This window comes from Diorhabda sublineata, chromosome 10, assembly GCF_026230105.1.
Source record: "Diorhabda sublineata isolate icDioSubl1.1 chromosome 10, icDioSubl1.1, whole genome shotgun sequence".
Classification (NCBI taxonomy): Eukaryota; Metazoa; Arthropoda; class Insecta; order Coleoptera; family Chrysomelidae; genus Diorhabda; species Diorhabda sublineata.
The window spans coordinates 20,454,631-20,475,998 of record NC_079483.1 but is presented as its reverse complement, the minus strand read 5'-3'; the positions used below and the strand labels follow the sequence as shown (position 1 = coordinate 20,475,998).

Here is a 21,368-nt window from a genome sequence, read left to right as displayed (position 1 = left end):
CATTCAAATCGCGGAAAACTCAAGAAATCCATCAAAAATCAAAGAACAATAGTGAAAATTGATGAAAACCAAAAGAAAAGTCAATTCAAATCGCGGAAAACTCAAGAAATCCGTCAAAAATCAAAGAACAATAGTGAAAATGGACGAAAGCATTGCGTTAAGGCTAGCGCACACTAAACGGAACCGCACCGAAACCGTAGTTGTACCGGTTAAGGTCGTTTTTTTTGTCTACCAGAACGACGACGATATATGAAATAAGAATCGCGATTACGAGGGGGATATAATACGCTAAACAATTCCGGTACAATTTTTTTTTAATTTATAAATTTTAAATTGGAAGTCCTGTTCGATTGCACGATAAAAAAAAAAACGGTTTTGTCAAGTTTTATACCATGAAACAAACAAATTTTTCACAAACTGAAAAAGCGGATAATAAAATTCGTCGTTCATATAAATAATTTGTGCTTCGATTATTATTTACTAAAAATCTTCTTTTCTGATAAATCCGTTAACCGTTTTTTTTCTTCTTCTTTTTCTTCAAATCGTTCGGCACTATTATAAAAGCGTTGGGGAAAAAAGAGGGGGGGGGGGGAGTTGAGGGGATCGAAAATAAAAAAATAGAAACGGCAGGACTAGAGATTTTTTTTATTAAAAAATCCTAAACTGTAAGTTCTTCAGTATCAAATGTTTCTAGATATTTATAGCAATGGTACGAGAAAAAGCTAACAAAAAGAAATGCTTCATATTTAAAAAAAAAAAAAATAAAAAAAGTGTTTCGAAAACGTTTTCCAAATTTTTCGAAACTCTTTCAAAGAGAAAGAAAAAACTTAAAAAAAAAAACAATGAAAATTGAGACCACAGTCGAAAATTACGATCGGCAATCGTTAAAAAGTTATGCTACGAGGTACGTACAATACATAAAACTTTTTACCAGTTTTAAATTTATTTTTTACGCCCCTCGTAGCGTAACCTATAATTCCGATAGACGCGACTATAAACGAAAAACCGATAATAATATATAATATTTATACTATTTATGTTTATATAAAATAGGAAAAATTTCCCGATTTTGATGATTTTTTATTTTTATTTATTTTTTTTTTTTTTTTTCGTGTATTTATGATGATGCGCTCGGTATACGCATTGCCGGTTCGCTGTTGTTTTGAAAAAAATACAAATTTAATAATTAATAAATTTTCGCCGCGCGGCATGGCTGCTTACAGCGGCACGCACTATCTGCAAAACAAAACAAAAATTCAACCGTCAGTTCATTCGCAAATGTCGATAATTTTTTTCAAATTATTACGATCGCCGAGTGACGTATTTTACTTACATCTAGAAACCGCAGGTAATTAAGTATTCACCTAGCTTTTCTACCACCGACGCTGCTTGTTGGGGTTGAATTGGATCTTCGTAAAGGGATACTACAACGGCTGGAACAAATCGATACAAAAAATTGATCCGATTTCGAACAATATATAAAATATATAAAAAAAAAAAAAAATGAATTACGTACTGGAGCCGACCCTGTCTAATAAAACTTTTCTTCGAATACTTAAATTTTGATGTTAAGTAAAAGAAAATCTTTACGCCGTTTTAATACGAACAATCATCGATCAATTGAAATATATAGGGTGTTTCAAATTTACAATTTTCTAAAAATACTTACTAAGTATAAAGAGGACAATAAGATACACTAAGAAAAGTATATTTAGTAAATTGTACGAGAAACTACGAAATATTAAAATTTCCGAGGGATCTTTTACGTCAAAAAAATTTTTTTTAATAAATATTATACGAGGGGGTGTTGCCAGTGGTGTTGTGCTAATTTTTTTTTTACCTGAACGCGTATATATAATTATATAGACAGGGCCGATCGTGGGTTCAAAAACCGGTTCGCGCAATCCGTTTCGTTCCGGTTCGGGTTCGGTTCAAACTCTTGTTTATAATAATACATATAAACTGTTCAGTTTAGTCTATAATTTAATCATGAATCGACGTACGGACGAACAACGCTTGCAAATTATTGAATTTTACCATAAAAAATCGCGGAAAACTCAAGAAATTCGTCAAAAATCAATGGATATCGATGAAAATTAATCAAAACATGAAGAAAAGTCAATTTGAATCGCGGGAAAACTCAAGAAATACGTCAAAAATGGAAGAACAATAGTGAAAATGGATGAAAACCCGAAGAAAAGTCAATTTGAATCGCGGAAAACTCAAGAAATGCATCAAAAATCAATGGATATCGATGAAAATTAATCAAAACATGAAGAAAAGGCAATCCAAATCGCGGAAAACTCAAGAAATCCATCAAAAATCAATGGAAATTGATGAAAATTAATCAAAATATGAAGAAAAGTCAATTTGAATCGCGGAAAATTCAAGAAATCCGTCAAAAATGGAAGAACAATAGTGAAAATGGATGAAAACCAGAAGAAAAGTCAATTCGAATCGCGGAAACTCAAGAAATCCGTCAAAAATCAATGGAAATTGATGAAAATTAATCAGAATATGAAGAAAAGTCAATTTGAATCGCGGAAAACTCAAGAAATCCGTCAAAAATGGAAGAACAATAGTGAAAATGGATGAAAACCCGAAGAAAAGTCCATTTGAATCGCGGAAAACTCAAGAAATGCATCAAAAATCAATGGATATCGATGAAAATTAATCAAAACATGAAGAAAAGTCAATTTGAATCGCGGAAAACTCAACAAATCCGTCAAAAATGGAAGAACAATAGTGAAAATGGATGAAAACCCGAAGAAAAGTCCATTTGAATCGCGGACAACTCAAGAAATGCATCAAAAATCAATGGATATCGATGAAAATTAATAAAAACATGAAGAAAAGGCAATCCAAATCGCGGGAAAACTCAAGAAATCCATCAAAAATCAATGGAAATTGATGAAAATTAATCAAAACATGAAGAAAAGTCAATTTGAATCGCGGAAAACTCAAGAAATCCGTCAAAAATGGAAGAACAATAGTGAAAATGGATGAAAACCCGAAGAAAAGTCAATTTGAATCGCGGAAAACTCAAGAAATGCATCAAAAATCAATGGATATCGATGAAAATTAATCAAAACATGAAGAAAAGTCAATTTGAATCGCGGAAAACTCAAGAAATCCGTCAAAAATGGAAGAACAATAGTGAAAATGGATGAAAACCCGAAGAAAAGTCCATTTGAATCGCGGAAAACTCAAGAAATGCATCAAAAATCAATGGATATCGATGAAAATTAATCAAAACATGAAGAAAAGTCAATTTGAATCGCGGAAACTCAACAAATCCGTCAAAAATGGAAGAACAATAGTGAAAATGGATGAAAACCCGAAGAAAAGTCATTTGAATCGCGGGAAAACTCAAGAAATGCATCAAAAATCAATGGATATCGATGAAAATTAATCAAAACATGAAGAAAAGTCAATTTGAATCGCGGAAAACTCAAGAAATCCGTCAAAAATGGAAGAACAATAGTGAAAATGGATGAAAACCCGAAGAAAAGTCCATTTGAATCGCGGAAAACTCAAGAAATGCATCAAAAATCAATGGATATCGATGAAAATTAATCAAAACATGAAGAAAAGTCAATTTGAATCGCGGAAAATCAAATCCGTCAAAAAATGGAAGAACAATAGTGAAAATGGATGAAAAACCCGAAGAAAAAGTCCATTTGAATCGCGGACAACTCAAGAAATGCATCAAAATCAATGGATATCGATGAAAATTAATAAAACATGAAGAAGAAAGGCAATCCAAAATCGCGGAAAACTCAAGAAAATCCATCAAAAATCAATGGAAATTGATGAAAATTAATCAAAACATGAAGAAAAGTCAATTTGAATCGCGGAAAAACTCAAGAAATCCGTCAAAAATGGAAGAACAATAGTGAAAATGGATGAAAACCCGAAGAAAAGTCAATTTGAATCGCGGAAAACTCAAGAAATGCATCAAAAATCAATGGATATCGATGAAAATTAATCAAAACATGAAGAAAAGTCAATTTGAATCGCGGAAAACTCAAGAAATCCGTCAAAAATGGAAGAACAATAGTGAAAATGGATGAAAACCCGAAGAAAAGTCCATTTGAATCGCGGAAAACTCAAGAAATGCATCAAAAATCAATGGATATCGATGAAAATTAATCAAAACATGAAGAAAAGTCAATTTGAATCGCGGAAAACTCAACAAATCCGTCAAAAATGGAAGAACAATAGTGAAAATGGATGAAAACCCGAAGAAAAGTCCATTTGAATCGCGGACAACTCAAGAAATGCATCAAAAATCAATGGATATCGATGAAAATTAATAAAAACATGAAGAAAAGGCAATCCAAATCGCGGAAAACTCAAGAAATCCATCAAAAATCAATGGAAATTGATGAAAATTAATCAAAATATGAAGAAAAGTCAATTTGAATCGCGGAAAATTCAAGAAATCCGTCAAAAATGGAAGAACAATAGTGAAAATGGATGAAAACCAGAAGAAAAGTCAATTTGAATCGCGGAAAACTCAAGAAATCCGTCAAAAATCAATGGAAATTGATGAAAATTAATCAGAATATGAAGAAAAATAAATTTGAATCGCGGAAAACTCAAAAAATCCGTCAAAAATCAATGGAAATTGATGAAAATTAATCAGAATATGAAGAAAAATAAATTTGAATCGCGGAAAACTCAAAAAATCCATCAAAAATCAATGGAAATTGTGAAAATTAATCAAAATATGAAGAAAAGTCAATTTGAATCGCGGAAAACTCAAGAAATCCGTCAAAAATGGAAGAACAATAGTGAAAATGGATGAAAACCCGAAGAAAAGTCCATTTGAATCGCGGAAAACTCAAGAAATGCATCAAAAATCAATGGATATCGATGAAAATTAATCAAAACATGAAGAAAAGTCAATTTGAATCGCGGAAAACTCAAGAAATCCATCAAAAATCAAAGAACAATGATGAAAATTGTTGAAAACCTAAAGAAAAATCAATTGAATTAAGTGTAAAACTCAAAGATTCCGATAAAAACCAAAGATAATCAAGTGGAAAGTAACGAAAATCGATGAAAATCAATGGATATCGATGAAAATTGAATTGAACAGTTTGGTCAGCCCGCTTAAGGAACTAATCGAAAGCTTGTGACTAAATTTTGAACCCAGTTTACACTATTGGACATTAAACCACCCACTAACACGAAAACATACAGTGAGGACCCAAGAAAATATTACGGCCGCATCTGTCATGACCGTGAAATGTCGATTCGCATCAATTGAGCATATTTTACTCCACTACGTGGAAAATTTGGGTTTAAAACCTTATAAGACACGGCCGGCGCAAAAATTGAAGCCACACGATCTCCCACAACGTCTCCACAACATTTGGAGAATAGGCGACAAGGTAATTTCCGGTTGAATGGATGAACACCATCCAGAACCATTGCAAAAGCTACCAATGCATCCCGAACCAATCGCTAATGGCATCATCTTCAAAAACGAACACGGGATAAGACAAACGAAGGTCCACAGGCGCGAAATCTGACCAGCGACCCAACTTCTAACCGGATACTGCCATCCAAGACGACACCTTCACTCCATGGGCACCGCGGAAGATCCGGAGTGCCGCTGGTGCATGGTAGAAAACGAAACTGTAGACCACGTTATCTGCGAGTGTCGTTAAACACCCAAAATCTACCTAACGACACCAAAAGGTTCAAGACAAAGCGCCTGATCGGCCTAGTGTGCTTCGGACTATCGAGGTTTCCAAGAATTTGGGTTAAAACGCTTTTTTGAGACACCGTCTGTAATAATTATAACGGTAAAACGTGATTAAAATTTTCACGCGATTAAATTAAATATTATTTATTAAAAAACCGAAATTGCATACTTTGAATTATTTAAAGATCGGAAATTCAACAAAAACTAGTTTGGTCGTTGACCAAAAATAGGGCGCGTCACGTTTCACCAACAACACCTCGCGAGTTTTTTTTTTTTTTTTTTTTTTTTTTTTTTTTTTCGAGAAATTTCGTCGGCAGGTATAGAATGTCAGGCTATTGGAATGTCTCTCGGTATGCGTCGCGTGTATTTTTAATACACACATGTGTCGACATACTCACCGGCATATTTCAATTTCTAAACTCACTTTTAAGTATCTCTTTTTTCCTGCACTCGCCAATACTACGAGGGCGGTACGAATATATCGCACGAAATATTCAAACGCAAATCGTAGTTTCAGCGTACCGAATAAATAGTCGCGCGGCGACAAATCCGGACTATGAGAAGGGTATTCCGACGTTTCCCAAACCAATTCACCGAAAATAGTGGAAACTTAGCTTTAATTTTCTTCTTTCTGCTCAAAATTGAGGAATTTTCGACACCCGACATATTTGAACAACCCTCGTAATCTTGGGTACTTCCAATAGCAAAAAATATGGTAAAAAGGTGAAAAATAAAATCTACGTACCTTGTGTCGTTTTCATGCAATGTACACCGACTTTTCCCAATTTCGCCCTAATGACACGGTCTGTACCGGAAAGGTATATGTATCTGTTACCGGCTAAAGTTACACCTGAGGATGTGAGAATGTCTTGTTTTTCGAAACCTTGAACTAATTTCGCTAGTTCTTCTTTAGTAACCTGGAAACAACGAGAAAATCATTCGTTTAATCTAATTGTCATCTCGCTCGGTCTTGGATCCATTCGGATCGGAATTTGTCTTGCACCACGTTCCATTATGTGTGATTCCAGACACTTCTCTTCGTTCTGGACTCCACCTCGTAATGTAACTCTCAACGTGAACCTCCCTGAGGCTTTTTTTTATATCAATGTTAGCGTTTCCGTCAATACTGGGAAAGCGCAACGATGGAGCAGAGTGAAATCTAGTTCAGCTTTCATATTTAGCGGATCGGGGTCTTTCAAATAAAAGTATGACCAATATTTTTGCGATGTTTACAAATTTATTAACAACTTTATCAAAAAGAACCGTTTTCAAATACTTAGTATTTTCTAATAGAGCGGTATCTTTGATTTCTAGATCAAACCAGGTACTTTTGCGACTATCCTCGTATATAAAAATTAAATAATTTTCGTGTTTCTTTACAATTAAGGTATATTCTAATAATTGGATATCGAAAGATTCTTTTTCCAATTTAACGATATCCAAATTTGAGTTTCGTAAATTTGATTAGTCAAAAAGTATTTTTTCGAATAATTTCAATTTTAGTTTTAACTGTAGAAAAAAATAATTATTAAAATTTTTCCGTTTGATCGAATTTATTCATTTCAGAAATAATTGTTTTGTTAAAATAACCAAATTCGACAAATTTCGAGAAAAAAAACTTTTGAGGTTATGCAACAACTTCGCCATTCGACTTTTTTCAATTCTCCCCCCAATTCAAAAATTATCGATTTTGGTCTATAATTAAGAAATTTAAATCGATTCTCATACTTTAAGACCTTAAAATATGTCAACTAGGGGCGGTCAAAATAATCGATTAATCGGGCGATCGATTTCGATTAATCGATTATATTTTTTGATAATTGCCCAGCCCTAATGTGAATTATTCGGATTGTGATTGAAATATCACTAAAAAATATTTACAAAATATTCCATTGTATAGTGAAAAAAAAAATCACGATTTCAACGAATTAAATTAAACCTGACTGTAAATAAAATTTTTTTCAATACATACTCCATAAACGCTTTTACCAGTCGTTGATTCAATCATTCGAAAGGTCAACTGAATCGCGTGACCTTTGAAAGTTCAGAACGTTCTTTGTTTCGTTTAGACGTACCCGCATAAAAAGAAAAAGAAAAAAAAGAGAGACTTCAAAATAGATTATTTTTTACTTACAATAATAATGGGTCAAGATTATTAAACGACATTGATATTGTCAATAATGCATTCTTGCGAAATGTATCACGCACAGAGTTGTATGACGAATAAAAAAAAATGAAACAAACGGATAACTTGTCGTCCGAAAAGAATTTTTAAAATAAAATAGAAAAAAAAAACGTTTCGAGAACGATTTACTACAAGTAACAAAAAAAAAATCAAAACTCAAAATTTCACTTAAAACGCGCGCGTTTATTAATTATATATTACGAGGTCGGGTCAATAAATACGCGACGTTAAAAGTTCTGCATGGTCCAAAATCTAAAATGTCCAAAAAGAAAAAAAAACGTTTCGAGAACGATTTACTACAAGTAACAAAACAAAAAAAAACTCAAAATTTCACTTAAAACGCGCGCGTTTATTAATTATATATTACGAGGGCGGGTCAATAAATACGCGACGTTAAAAGTTCTGCATGGTCCAAAATCTAAAATGTCCAAAAAGAAAAAAAAACGTTTCGAGAACGATTTACTACAAGTAACAAAACAAAAAAAAACTCAAAATTTCACTTAAAACGCGCGCGTTTATTAATTATATATTACGAGGGCGGGTCAATAAATACGCGACGTTAAAAGTTCTGCATGGTCCAAAATCTAAAATGTCCAAAAAGAAAAAAAAACGTTTCGAGAACGATTTACTACAAGTAACAAAACAAAAAAAAACTCAAAATTTCACTTAAAACGCGCGCGTTTATTAATTATATATTACGAGGGCGGGTCAATAAATACGCGACGTTAAAAGTTCTGCATGGTCCAAAATCTAAAATGTCCAAAAAGAAAAAAAAACGTTTCGAGAACGATTTACTACAAGTAACAAAAAAAAATCAAAACTCAAAATTTCACTTAAAACGCGCGCGTTTATTAATTATATATTACGAGGTCGGGTCAATAAATACGCGACGTTAAAAGTTCTGCATGGTCCAAAATCTAAAATGTCCAAAAAGAAAAAAAAAAACGTTTCGAGAACGATTTACTACAAGTAACAAAAAAAAAATCAAAACTCAAAATTTCACTTAAAACGCGCGCGTTTATTAATTATATATTACGAGGTCGGGTCAATAAATACGCGACGTTAAAAGTTCTGCATGGTCCAAAATCTAAAATGTCCAAAAAGAAAAAAACGTTTCGAGAACGATTTACTACAAGTAACAAAAAAAAAATCAAAACTCAAAATTTCACTTAAAACGCGCGCGTTTATTAATTATATATTACGAGGTCGGGTCAATAAATACGCGACGTTAAAAGTTCTGCATGGTCCAAAATCTAAAATGTCCAAAAAGAAAAAAAAACGTTTCGAGAACGATTTACTACAAGTAACAAAAAAAAATCAAAACTCAAAATTTCACTTAAAACGCGCGCGTTTATTAATTATATATTACGAGGGCGGGTCAATAAATACGCGACGTTAAAAGTTCTGCATGGTCCAAAATCTAAAATGTCCAAAAAGAAAAAAAAACGTTTCGAGAACGATTTACTACAAGTAACAAAAAAAAATCAAAACTCAAAATTTCACTTAAAACGCGCGCGTTTATTAATTATATATTACGAGGGCGGGTCAATAAATACGCGACGTTAAAAGTTCTGCATGGTCCAAAATCTAAAATGTCCAAAAAGAAAAAAAAACGTTTCGAGAACGATTTACTACAAGTAACAAAAAAAAATCAAAACTCAAAATTTCACTTAAAACGCGCGCGTTTATTAATTATATATTACGAGGGCGGGTCAATAAATACGCGACGTTAAAAGTTCTGCATGGTCCAAAATCTAAAATGTCCAAAAAGAAAAAAAAACGTTTCGAGAACGATTTACTACAAGTAACAAAACAAAAAAAAACTCAAAATTTCACTTAAAACGCGCGCGTTTATTAATTATATATTACGAGGGCGGGTCAATAAATACGCGACGTTAAAAGTTCTGCATGGTCCAAAATCTAAAATGTCCAAAAAGAAAAAAAAACGTTTCGAGAACGATTTACTACAAGTAACAAAACAAAAAAAAACTCAAAATTTCACTTAAAACGCGCGCGTTTATTAATTATATATTACGAGGGCGGGTCAATAAATACGCGACGTTAAAAGTTCTGCATGGTCCAAAATCTAAAATGTCCAAAAAGAAAAAAAAACGTTTCGAGAACGATTTACTACAAGTAACAAAAAAAAATCAAAACTCAAAATTTCACTTAAAACGCGCGCGTTTATTAATTATATATTACGAGGTCGGGTCAATAAATACGCGACGTTAAAAGTTCTGCATGGTCCAAAATCTAAAATGTCCAAAAAGAAAAAAAAACGTTTCGAGAACGATTTACTACAAGTAACAAAAAAAAATCAAAACTCAAAATTTCACTTAAAACGCGCGCGTTTATTAATTATATATTACGAGGGCGGGTCAATAAATACGCGACGTTAAAAGTTCTGCATGGTCCAAAATCTAAAATGTCCAAAAAGAAAAAAAAAACGTTTCGAGAACGATTTACTACAAGTAACAAAAAAAAAAATCAAAACTCAAAATTTCACTTAAAACGCGCGCGTTTATTAATTATATATTACGAGGTCGGGTCAATAAATACGCGACGTTAAAAGTTCTGCATGGTCCAAAATCTAAAATGTCCAAAAAGAAAAAAAAACGTTTCGAGAACGATTTACTACAAGTAACAAAACAAAAAAAAACTCAAAATTTCACTTAAAACGCGCGCGTTTATTAATTATATATTACGAGGGCGGGTCAATAAATACGCGACGTTAAAAGTTCTGCATGGTCCAAAATCTAAAATGTCCAAAAAGAAAAAAAAACGTTTCGAGAACGATTTACTACAAGTAACAAAACAAAAAAAAACTCAAAATTTCACTTAAAACGCGCGCGTTTATTAATTATATATTACGAGGTCGGGTCAATAAATACGCGACGTTAAAAGTTCTGCATGGTCCAAAATCTAAAATGTCCAAAAAGAAAAAAAAACGTTTCGAGAACGATTTACTACAAGTAACAAAACAAAAAAAAACTCAAAATTTCACTTAAAACGCGCGCGTTTATTAATTATATATTACGAGGGCGGGTCAATAAATACGCGACGTTAAAAGTTCTGCATGGTCCAAAATCTAAAATGTCCAAAAAGAAAAAAAAACGTTTCGAGAACGATTTACTACAAGTAACAAAACAAAAAAAAACTCAAAATTTCACTTAAAACGCGCGCGTTTATTAATTATATATTACGAGGGCGGGTCAATAAATACGCGACGTTAAAAGTTCTGCATGGTCCAAAATCTAAAATGTCCAAAAAGAAAAAAAAACGTTTCGAGAACGATTTACTACAAGTAACAAAACAAAAAAAAACTCAAAATTTCACTTAAAACGCGCGCGTTTATTAATTATATATTACGAGGTCGGGTCAATAAATACGCGACGTTAAAAGTTCTGCATGGTCCAAAATCTAAAATGTCCAAAAAGAAAAAAAAACGTTTCGAGAACGATTTACTACAAGTAACAAAACAAAAAAAAACTCAAAATTTCACTTAAAACGCGCGCGTTTATTAATTATATATTACGAGGGCGGGTCAATAAATACGCGACGTTAAAAGTTCTGCATGGTCCAAAATCTAAAATGTCCAAAAAGAAAAAAAAACGTTTCGAGAACGATTTACTACAAGTAACAAAACAAAAAAAAACTCAAAATTTCACTTAAAACGCGCGCGTTTATTAATTATATATTACGAGGGCGGGTCAATAAATACGCGACGTTAAAAGTTCTGCATGGTCCAAAATCTAAAATGTCCAAAAAGAAAAAAAAACGTTTCGAGAACGATTTACTACAAGTAACAAAACAAAAAAAAACTCAAAATTTCACTTAAAACGCGCGCGTTTATTAATTATATATTACGAGGGCGGGTCAATAAATACGCGACGTTAAAAGTTCTGCATGGTCCAAAATCTAAAATGTCCAAAAAGAAAAAAAAACGTTTCGAGAACGATTTACTACAAGTAACAAAAAAAAATCAAAACTCAAAATTTCACTTAAAACGCGCGCGTTTATTAATTATATATTACGAGGTCGGGTCAATAAATACGCGACGTTAAAAGTTCTGCATGGTCCAAAATCTAAAATGTCCAAAAAGAAAAAAAAAAACGTTTCGAGAACGATTTACTACAAGTAACAAAAAAAAAATCAAAACTCAAAATTTCACTTAAAACGCGCGCGTTTATTAATTATATATTACGAGGTCGGGTCAATAAATACGCGACGTTAAAAGTTCTGCATGGTCCAAAATCTAAAATGTCCAAAAAGAAAAAAACGTTTCGAGAACGATTTACTACAAGTAACAAAAAAAAAATCAAAACTCAAAATTTCACTTAAAACGCGCGCGTTTATTAATTATATATTACGAGGTCGGGTCAATAAATACGCGACGTTAAAAGTTCTGCATGGTCCAAAATCTAAAATGTCCAAAAAGAAAAAAAAACGTTTCGAGAACGATTTACTACAAGTAACAAAAAAAAATCAAAACTCAAAATTTCACTTAAAACGCGCGCGTTTATTAATTATATATTACGAGGGCGGGTCAATAAATACGCGACGTTAAAAGTTCTGCATGGTCCAAAATCTAAAATGTCCAAAAAGAAAAAAAAACGTTTCGAGAACGATTTACTACAAGTAACAAAAAAAAATCAAAACTCAAAATTTCACTTAAAACGCGCGCGTTTATTAATTATATATTACGAGGGCGGGTCAATAAATACGCGACGTTAAAAGTTCTGCATGGTCCAAAATCTAAAATGTCCAAAAAGAAAAAAAAACGTTTCGAGAACGATTTACTACAAGTAACAAAAAAAAATCAAAACTCAAAATTTCACTTAAAACGCGCGCGTTTATTAATTATATATTACGAGGGCGGGTCAATAAATACGCGACGTTAAAAGTTCTGCATGGTCCAAAATCTAAAATGTCCAAAAAGAAAAAAAAACGTTTCGAGAACGATTTACTACAAGTAACAAAAAAAAATCAAAACTCAAAATTTCACTTAAAACGCGCGCGTTTATTAATTATATATTACGAGGGCGGGTCAATAAATACGCGACGTTAAAAGTTCTGCATGGTCCAAAATCTAAAATGTCCAAAAAGAAAAAAAAACGTTTCGAGAACGATTTACTACAAGTAACAAAAAAAAATCAAAACTCAAAATTTCACTTAAAACGCGCGCGTTTATTAATTATATATTACGAGGGCGGGTCAATAAATACGCGACGTTAAAAGTTCTGCATGGTCCAAAATCTAAAATGTCCAAAAAGAAAAAAAAACGTTTCGAGAACGATTTACTACAAGTAACAAAAAAAAATCAAAACTCAAAATTTCACTTAAAACGCGCGCGTTTATTAATTATATATTACGAGGTCGGGTCAATAAATACGCGACGTTAAAAGTTCTGCATGGTCCAAAATCTAAAATGTCCAAAAAGAAAAAAAAACGTTTCGAGAACGATTTACTACAAGTAACAAAAAAAAATCAAAACTCAAAATTTCACTTAAAACGCGCGCGTTTATTAATTATATATTACGAGGGCGGGTCAATAAATACGCGACGTTAAAAGTTCTGCATGGTCCAAAATCTAAAATGTCCAAAAAGAAAAAAAAAACGTTTCGAGAACGATTTACTACAAGTAACAAAAAAAAAAATCAAAACTCAAAATTTCACTTAAAACGCGCGCGTTTATTAATTATATATTACGAGGTCGGGTCAATAAATACGCGACGTTAAAAGTTCTGCATGGTCCAAAATCTAAAATGTCCAAAAAGAAAAAAAAAACGTTTCGAGAACGATTTACTACAAGTAACAAAAAAAAATCAAAACTCAAAATTTCACTTAAAACGCGCGCGTTTATTAATTATATATTACGAGGTCGGGTCAATAAATACGCGACGTTAAAAGTTCTGCATGGTCCAAAATCTAAAATGTCCAAAAAGAAAAAAAAAAACGTTTCGAGAACGATTTACTACAAGTAACAAAAAAAAATCAAAACACAAAATTTCACTTAAAACGCGCGCGTTTATTAATTATATATTACGAGGTCGGGTCAATAAATACGCGACGTTAAAAGTTCTGCATGGTCCAAAATCTAAAATGTCCAAAAAGAAAAAAACGTTTCGAGAACGATTTACTACAAGTAACAAAAAAAAAATCAAAACTCAAAATTTCACTTAAAACGCGCGCGTTTATTAATTATATATTACGAGGTCGGGTCAATAAATACGCGACGTAAAAAGTTCTGCATGGTCCAAAATCTAAAATGTCCAAAAAGAAAAAAAAAACGTTTCGAGAACGATTTACTACAAGTAACAAAAAAAAATCAAAACTCAAAATTTCACTTAAAACGCGCGCGTTTATTAATTATATATTACGAGGTCGGGTCAATAAATACGCGACGTAAAAAGTTCTGCATGGTCCAAAATCTAAAATGTCCAAAAAGAAAAAAAAAACGTTTCGAGAACGATTTACTACAAGTAACAAAAAAAAATCAAAACTCAAAATTTCACTTAAAACGCGCGCGTTTATTAATTATATATTACGAGGTCGGGTCAATAAATACGCGACGTTAAAAGTTCTGCATGGTCCAAAATCTAAAATGTCCAAAAAGAAAAAAAACGTTTCGAGAACGATTTACTACAAGTAACAAAAAAAAATCAAAACTCAAAATTTCACTTAAAACGCGCGCGTTTATTAATTATATATTACGAGGTCGGGTCAATAAATACGCGACGTTAAAAGTTCTGCATGGTCCAAAATCTAAAATGTCCAAAAAGAAAAAAAAAAACGTTTCGAGAACGATTTACTACAAGTAACAAAAAAAAAATCAAAACTCAAAATTTCACTTAAAACGCGCGCGTTTATTAATTATATATTACGAGGGCGGGTCAATAAATACGCGACGTTAAAAGTTCTGCATGGTCCAAAATCTAAAATGTCCAAAAAGAAAAAAAAAAACGTTTCGAGAACGATTTACTACAAGTAACAAAAAAAAAATCAAAACTCAAAATTTCACTTAAAACGCGCGCGTTTATTAATTATATATTACGAGGTCGGGTCAATAAATACGCGACGTTAAAAGTTCTGCATGGTCCAAAATCTAAAATGTCCAAAAAGAAAAAAAAAAACGTTTCGAGAACGATTTACTACAAGTAACAAAAAAAAAATCAAAACTCAAAATTTCACTTAAAACGCGCGCGTTTATTAATTATATATTACGAGGGCGGGTCAATAAATACGCGACGTTAAAAGTTCTGCATGGTCCAAAATCTAAAATGTCCAAAAAGAAAAAAAAAACGTTTCGAGAACGATTTACTACAAGTAACAAAAAAAAAATCAAAACTCAAAATTTCACTTAAAACGCGCGCGTTTATTAATTATATATTACGAGGTCGGGTCAATAAATACGCGACGTAAAAAGTTCTGCATGGTCCAAAATCTAAAATGTCCAAAAAGAAAAAAAAAACGTTTCGAGAACGATTTACTACAAGTAACAAAAAAAAATCAAAACTCAAAATTTCACTTAAAACGCGCGCGTTTATTAATTATATATTACGAGGTCGGGTCAATAAATACGCGACGTTAAAAGTTCTGCATGGTCCAAAATCTAAAATGTCCAAAAAGAAAAAAAACGTTTCGAGAACGATTTACTACAAGTAACAAAAAAAAATCAAAACTCAAAATTTCACTTAAAACGCGCGCGTTTATTAATTATATATTACGAGGTCGGGTCAATAAATACGCGACGTTAAAAGTTCTGCATGGTCCAAAATCTAAAATGTCCAAAAAGAAAAAAAAACGTTTCGAGAACGATTTACTACAAGTAACAAAAAAAAAATCAAAACTCAAAATTTCACTTAAAATGCGCGCGTTTATTAATTATATATTACGAGGTCGGGTCAATAAATACGCGACGTTAAAAGTTCTGCATGGTCCAAAATCTAAAATGTCCAAAAAGAAAAAAAAACGTTTCGAGAACGATTTACTACAAGTAACAAAAAAAAATCAAAACTCAAAATTTCACTTAAAACGCGCGCGTTTATTAATTATATATTACGAGGTCGGGTCAATAAATACGCGACGTTAAAAGTTCTGCATGGTCTAAAAACTAAAATTCGATCATCAGTTGAATTTTTTCAGTCGTATACGTATAAATTGTTGTAAAGAAAAGTTTAGAATTAAAAATAGCTTTCAAATTGTTTATTTACATCAAAAAATAATTTTTTTATGCATTTTATTTGCGATTACGTTGGAAATTTAAGTTTGCACATTAATGCATAATAAATCTAGGATTCACTGGATGATAATTGTTTTTAAAAGTTTATTTAGAATTGTTTAATCAAATTTATAATTAAAAAATGCGATGCATTAATGTGCAAACTTAAATTTCCACAGTAATCGCAAAGAAAATGTAGAAAAAAATATTTTTTTAATGTAAATAAACAATTTGAAAGCTATTTTCAATTCTAAACATCTTTTCTTTACAACAATTTTCGATATTGTCAAAAAGAAAGGCACTTTAGAGCAAAAATTACATTTTTCGACAAACCTCGTATACGACTGAAAAAAATCAACATCCGATGATCGAATTTTAGGTTTCGGACCACGCACAACTTTTTATAAAGAATAACTTTTTTTCGTAAAATTAATAATAAAAAAGTTATGTCCCATATGCAGACAAATTACGTGGACAAACTGTATATACCAGTCGATTAGATTAGTAAATTTTCATATATAAAATGTGATAATATACAATTTGAAGTGCTGATTAAATTCACTAAATTGCAGTCGAATACTCAACCTAATATACGAGGGTGGATCTGTATTTATGAATACATCGCTACTCGACCGAAATCACCCGTCAGTTTTGATAGCAAAAACCGTTGAATGATTCACGTTTCAGTACAAAAGAAGACTAAGTTGAAGTTGCTAGTCACTTATAAATTCGTATTTACATCTTAAGTACTTTACTCTAGATGAAAAATCACATTTTTCGATAAACCTCGTATACGACTGAAAAAATTCAACATCCGATGATGGAATTTTAAGTTTCGGACCACGCACAACTTTTTATAAAGAATAACTTTTTTTCGTAAAATTAATAATAAAAAAGTTACGTCCCATATGTCGACAAATTACGTGGACAAACTGTATAACGTTTGTTCGACAAACATTTATATATATACGAAAATAAAATCCTGATGTCATTTTCTTTCCACTCGTGACACACGGCGTATAAAATAATCGTCGGAACAGCTCTTGCCCGTATTTTTCCATATTTGTCGTTAACTTTTTATTTCAAACATGGTGTACTATGTCAAATCACATCTGGTTAACAAATGAAACTCCGCGACAGCTGTGCACGGTCATATTATAAAAAAAACAAAATATCTTAAACGGCTATTCATCTAAATTAAATATTTATAGAGAGAAAATTATTTTAGAATTAGAATTTTGATAAAAAATGTTTCCAATACGAAAAATCTCCTATTATGCTCTATACTCAATCCCGAAGCCTTTCTACTTTTCCAGGTGTAAGGCATTTTGTATTTGGGTCTCCCCTTTCCACAACATTTTCTATTATTTCCTATTCCGTGTTTTTTATTCTATTTTCTACCGTTTTTTATTCATTTTGTCGATCTTCCTCAAGACGCTCGGCTCTATAATAGAGCAGTTCGACTTATAGGCGATCCGGAATTGACTCATCATTCCGTCTAGAGCAGTTTTTGCGAAACCTACTGGCTCATCAACGGCAAGTTTATCAAATTTTTGGCTAGAATCTGAGCCCTAATTTTCCAAAACGTTCGGCCCGTCGATCCTGAAAGGATAATGGTACGAATTTATGAAATTATCGCATCCTCATCGGTATTACAATAATCATTTAACGATTTTCAAAGTGTAGCTAATTCAGGTCGGCCGCGCGTAGGATTTTTATGATTGATTTCGAAGTCAAACATAAAATTACCGAGCTACGGGTTCGAGTTGTGAGATCGGTCGTAAATCAGTTCGGTCTGCCAATTTTCAAGATGGCCAATATATCATGTTGTTAATATTATATCCTGCGAAATTTATTTACAAAAAAAAGGATTTTGTAACCATAAAACTAAAAAAAAAAAAAAATAAAAAAAATCGCACTACATTCTATATATAAGATATCTAATGTTATATACAGTGTGGAACAACCAAACAATTTCTACATTCTCATTTTAATAGCTCACCTTGTATATTATTCAACTGAAATATTGACAGATTTTGATTGCCTAGATTCGTTATCAAACATTCAAAGTCACAAGTTCATTTCCAATGTTTTTTCAAGTTCTAATTGAGGTTATGTTGTTCGTTTTAGCCTAAGAACGCTCAGTAACTCGAACCGTTTCATTTGAGATACGATATGAGTGAAACGAGAGTTTTTAAAATTGAAAAATCGCATTTACAATAAATTAGTGAAGTGCGCTAAAGTAGTGCTTGTTTCGCAACCATCGCTAGACGGCGTTATATCGAAATAAAAAGAAATATTTTCTCAGTAATTCGTATACCTACATCATTATGTTACTAGTATTATTACAAAATTTATGAGCAATTTCTTACGGCGTAAATATTGTTGTTGTTGCATTATTTTTATGGTCCATAACGTATACAGTAGATTTTGTTAATAGGAGACGGTTGAAATGGCATTTTTATAGTATCATAAACGTACGTCTTTCCAAACCCATACATAACACATTATTTTATGATACAAAAAAGTTACAAGACACCGAAACTAATTTTCCCACTGACATTTTTATGTAGAACGATTTCGAGTACGTAATTTCCATAATTCCATTAAAAAAAAAACTTCCCTTCAATCAAAACCAGTTTAGTACGAAACTGGTTAAAAATAAACACGTCTAGAGTAAAATGATTTATTATATGCGCAAAATACTACAGGGTGTTGAAAAAAAAAAGTCTAAGTTTTCATTTAATTCGTTAGGAATCTTATTTGAACAATCAAAAATATTTTGCATCGTCAGAAACCACTTAAGCGCGATATAACTAAAACGATTCATAAAATTATTTGTTGTTTGATATTGAAAATTGTTTTCATCAACATTAAATTCATTTCCGCTAGATTTGTTGAGGTTAGGAAACCATTTGCAACGATAACGATCTTTCGTAGTGACTAGACTCTATATTACTAAAGGGTTACCGTTTTAGAATGAACGGACTATAAAAATTTAAAAAAAAAATGTTGTAGAAGTTGTTAATACAAAAAATTTTTCGACCTCGACAAATTTCTGTGATACTACAACTTCTATTATGATCTAACAGTCTCAGAAAACGGAACTATTTTTTGAAAATTCGTTCCCGTAATAAATCTTCGACTGTATAAAAATAATTCTATTCAATTCATTTGAAATTATTGATAAATATGCTGTGAAATAATATTAAACTTGGCAACGTTGTGTAACCGTCGATTTTTCGATTGTTGGTGAAATTTATGTACCTAAACGATCGTAATACTGTGTATGGAGTACAATCGAAAGCATTTTTAAAATTTGCAATTAAATACCACAAATAGAATTATATCCGAATGGAATTTCTCACTACATAAACTTTTATTGTTCAATAGAAAACGATAAAATGAAGCAAATATGGAATATACTATGTATGTTATCTAAAATTGTTTCTGATAAACGGTGACAGCATTATAAAAAGACGTTCTCTCTGTATTAAGCCACTCGATTTCCAAAAGAAAATAAACCAATAAATTTATATCATTTTTCTTGTAAACATTACTAATCAACCACTTAAAGTATGAGTCATACTTTATGATTAGATCATTGCGCAAAAATAATTATATTTCGTACGAGATCTGAAATTTTCTTTGCGGCTCAATTAAAATAAAATTAAAATTCGTCATATTTTTATAACAAATTAATTTACATTGACCGCCCTGTATCTCCATAAATCGGTAACTATAAACAACTTTGTCTATAATTAACTTAATCAAACAATGAATACAAATTTTTCATATTTGTAACAGTAAAAATTCCATTAATTTTTTCATAAACAATTCGTGTCTTTTCTACCAATGCATAAATATGTTTATGATTAAAATCGGCATAAAATTAATAAAAAAAAAAAACTAGACTGATAACGAAGGTTAAGGCTGCTACCAGAGCTCATTGACCAGCAACAACCGATCAATAACACGGCAGCACACTCCAAGTTGAAGGACTTTTTTGTACCCCTCATGATTTTGACGTTTCCATACGTCAAGTGAAAGGGCGGATCTCACAAAAAAATTATCCTACACCAACTAATTTTACAACGAGATTTAATAGAAATAAAAAATACTGAGAATGTCGTACAGGCGGTAAAAACGACTTATAAATTGAATAAAAAAAAAATGTATCGACATCGGATTTTATTAGATGCCATTTATTCAAGTTATAAAACTGGTTCCAAACATTCCGTTAGTTAGACAAACTACCTACGTGAAAATACCAGAGTATCCTGGTAGAGTACCTACATAATGTAAAAACGATCGCAAATTTTTCATATACATCGTTTGTAACTATATTTGGCAACAAAAAATGTCATCCAAGTATTATATACCTTTACCTAGTAGACTATAATGAAAGGTAGGTAATAATGAATTATAATTGAATCTAATAAAATTAGAATATAAATTTCAAATTAGTAAAACGTGTAGTCGCATAAATATCTCGAGATACAAACGGCAAATCTTTTATTTGTTGTAGGTATAGGAACATTTCATATTCCACACACGTCGCATTCGCGAGACGGCCATCTTGTTTTTGAACCGGCGACTAACTCGAATTACAACAGAATTTTGTTGAATACGACAAAAACTATATATTTACAGTTTTAATTTTGTGTACAATTCATTATATTAAGTAATTATGGTGATTTAATACAAATTTAATTGTAAAAGTAACAGAATGGAACCCGGCCAAGCCCTTACTTTCTTTTGTTTGCAAAGAATACAAAAATGTGATTATAATAAAAAAAATAAGTACATGTAATGATAAATCGATATTGATAGGTAAAAAGGTAAGTCACTTACTTCGAAATTATCCGATTTGGCCCAAACATTACCGTCGTGTCCAGCGATTGCGGCTTTCGTAACGCATTTTGAAGCCAAGAGCTGTTTGTCTACGTAATCCTGCCAGCTCATGTTAGTTATCTAATAAAAAAAATCACTTCACACACAAATCTACTCACTAAAAAAAATTTGCTACCAATACAGCACTTGTCCTACGAGGAACTGAAGCCGAATACTTTTGTCTGCCAAGGAAGATTGTAGTAGCAGCGGAAGCTTAAAATGACAAGTACGTCTGCGCTTTCACAATATCACTTCTACCAACTAATTTTCCGACACAGAACTAGAACTAATAATAATCGAATACACTCATCAATTTAATTTAAAGATAATAAAGTATTGTATGAATTTGAATA

At 31.8% G+C, this 21,368-nt stretch overlaps 1 protein-coding gene across 1 annotated transcript; it reads right to left on the bottom strand.

Moving 5' to 3' along the window:
- Positions 1 to 622: 622 nt before the first annotated feature.
- LOC130449228 (profilin) lies at positions 623 to 21,278 on the bottom strand. The gene is made up of 4 exons (XM_056786912.1): positions 20,977 to 21,278; positions 6,462 to 6,633; positions 1,334 to 1,433; positions 623 to 1,236 (listed from the first exon to the last, which is right to left on the bottom strand). Exons 1-3 carry the CDS (start codon positions 21,085 to 21,087, stop codon positions 1,336 to 1,338), a joined length of 381 nt encoding a protein of 126 aa, XP_056642890.1. The 5' UTR covers positions 21,088 to 21,278; the 3' UTR covers positions 623 to 1,236; positions 1,334 to 1,335.
- Between the last annotated feature and the right edge of the window lie 90 nt (positions 21,279 to 21,368).

What these genes read in the sequence shown, in the direction of transcription:
- LOC130449228 (XM_056786912.1), bottom strand. Translation starts at nt 21,087, where the DNA reads ATGAGCTGGCAGGATTACGTAGACAAACAGCTCTTGGCTTCAAAATGC. An exon ending in CCAAATCGGATAATTTCGAA is followed by an intron (nt 6,634 to 20,976) that starts GTAAGTGACTTA and finishes CGTTGTTTCCAG; the next exon opens with GTTACTAAAGAAGAACTAGC. An exon ending in TTGCATGAAAACGACACAAG is followed by an intron (nt 1,434 to 6,461) that starts GTACGTAGATTT and finishes GATTTGTTCCAG; the next exon opens with CCGTTGTAGTATCCCTTTAC.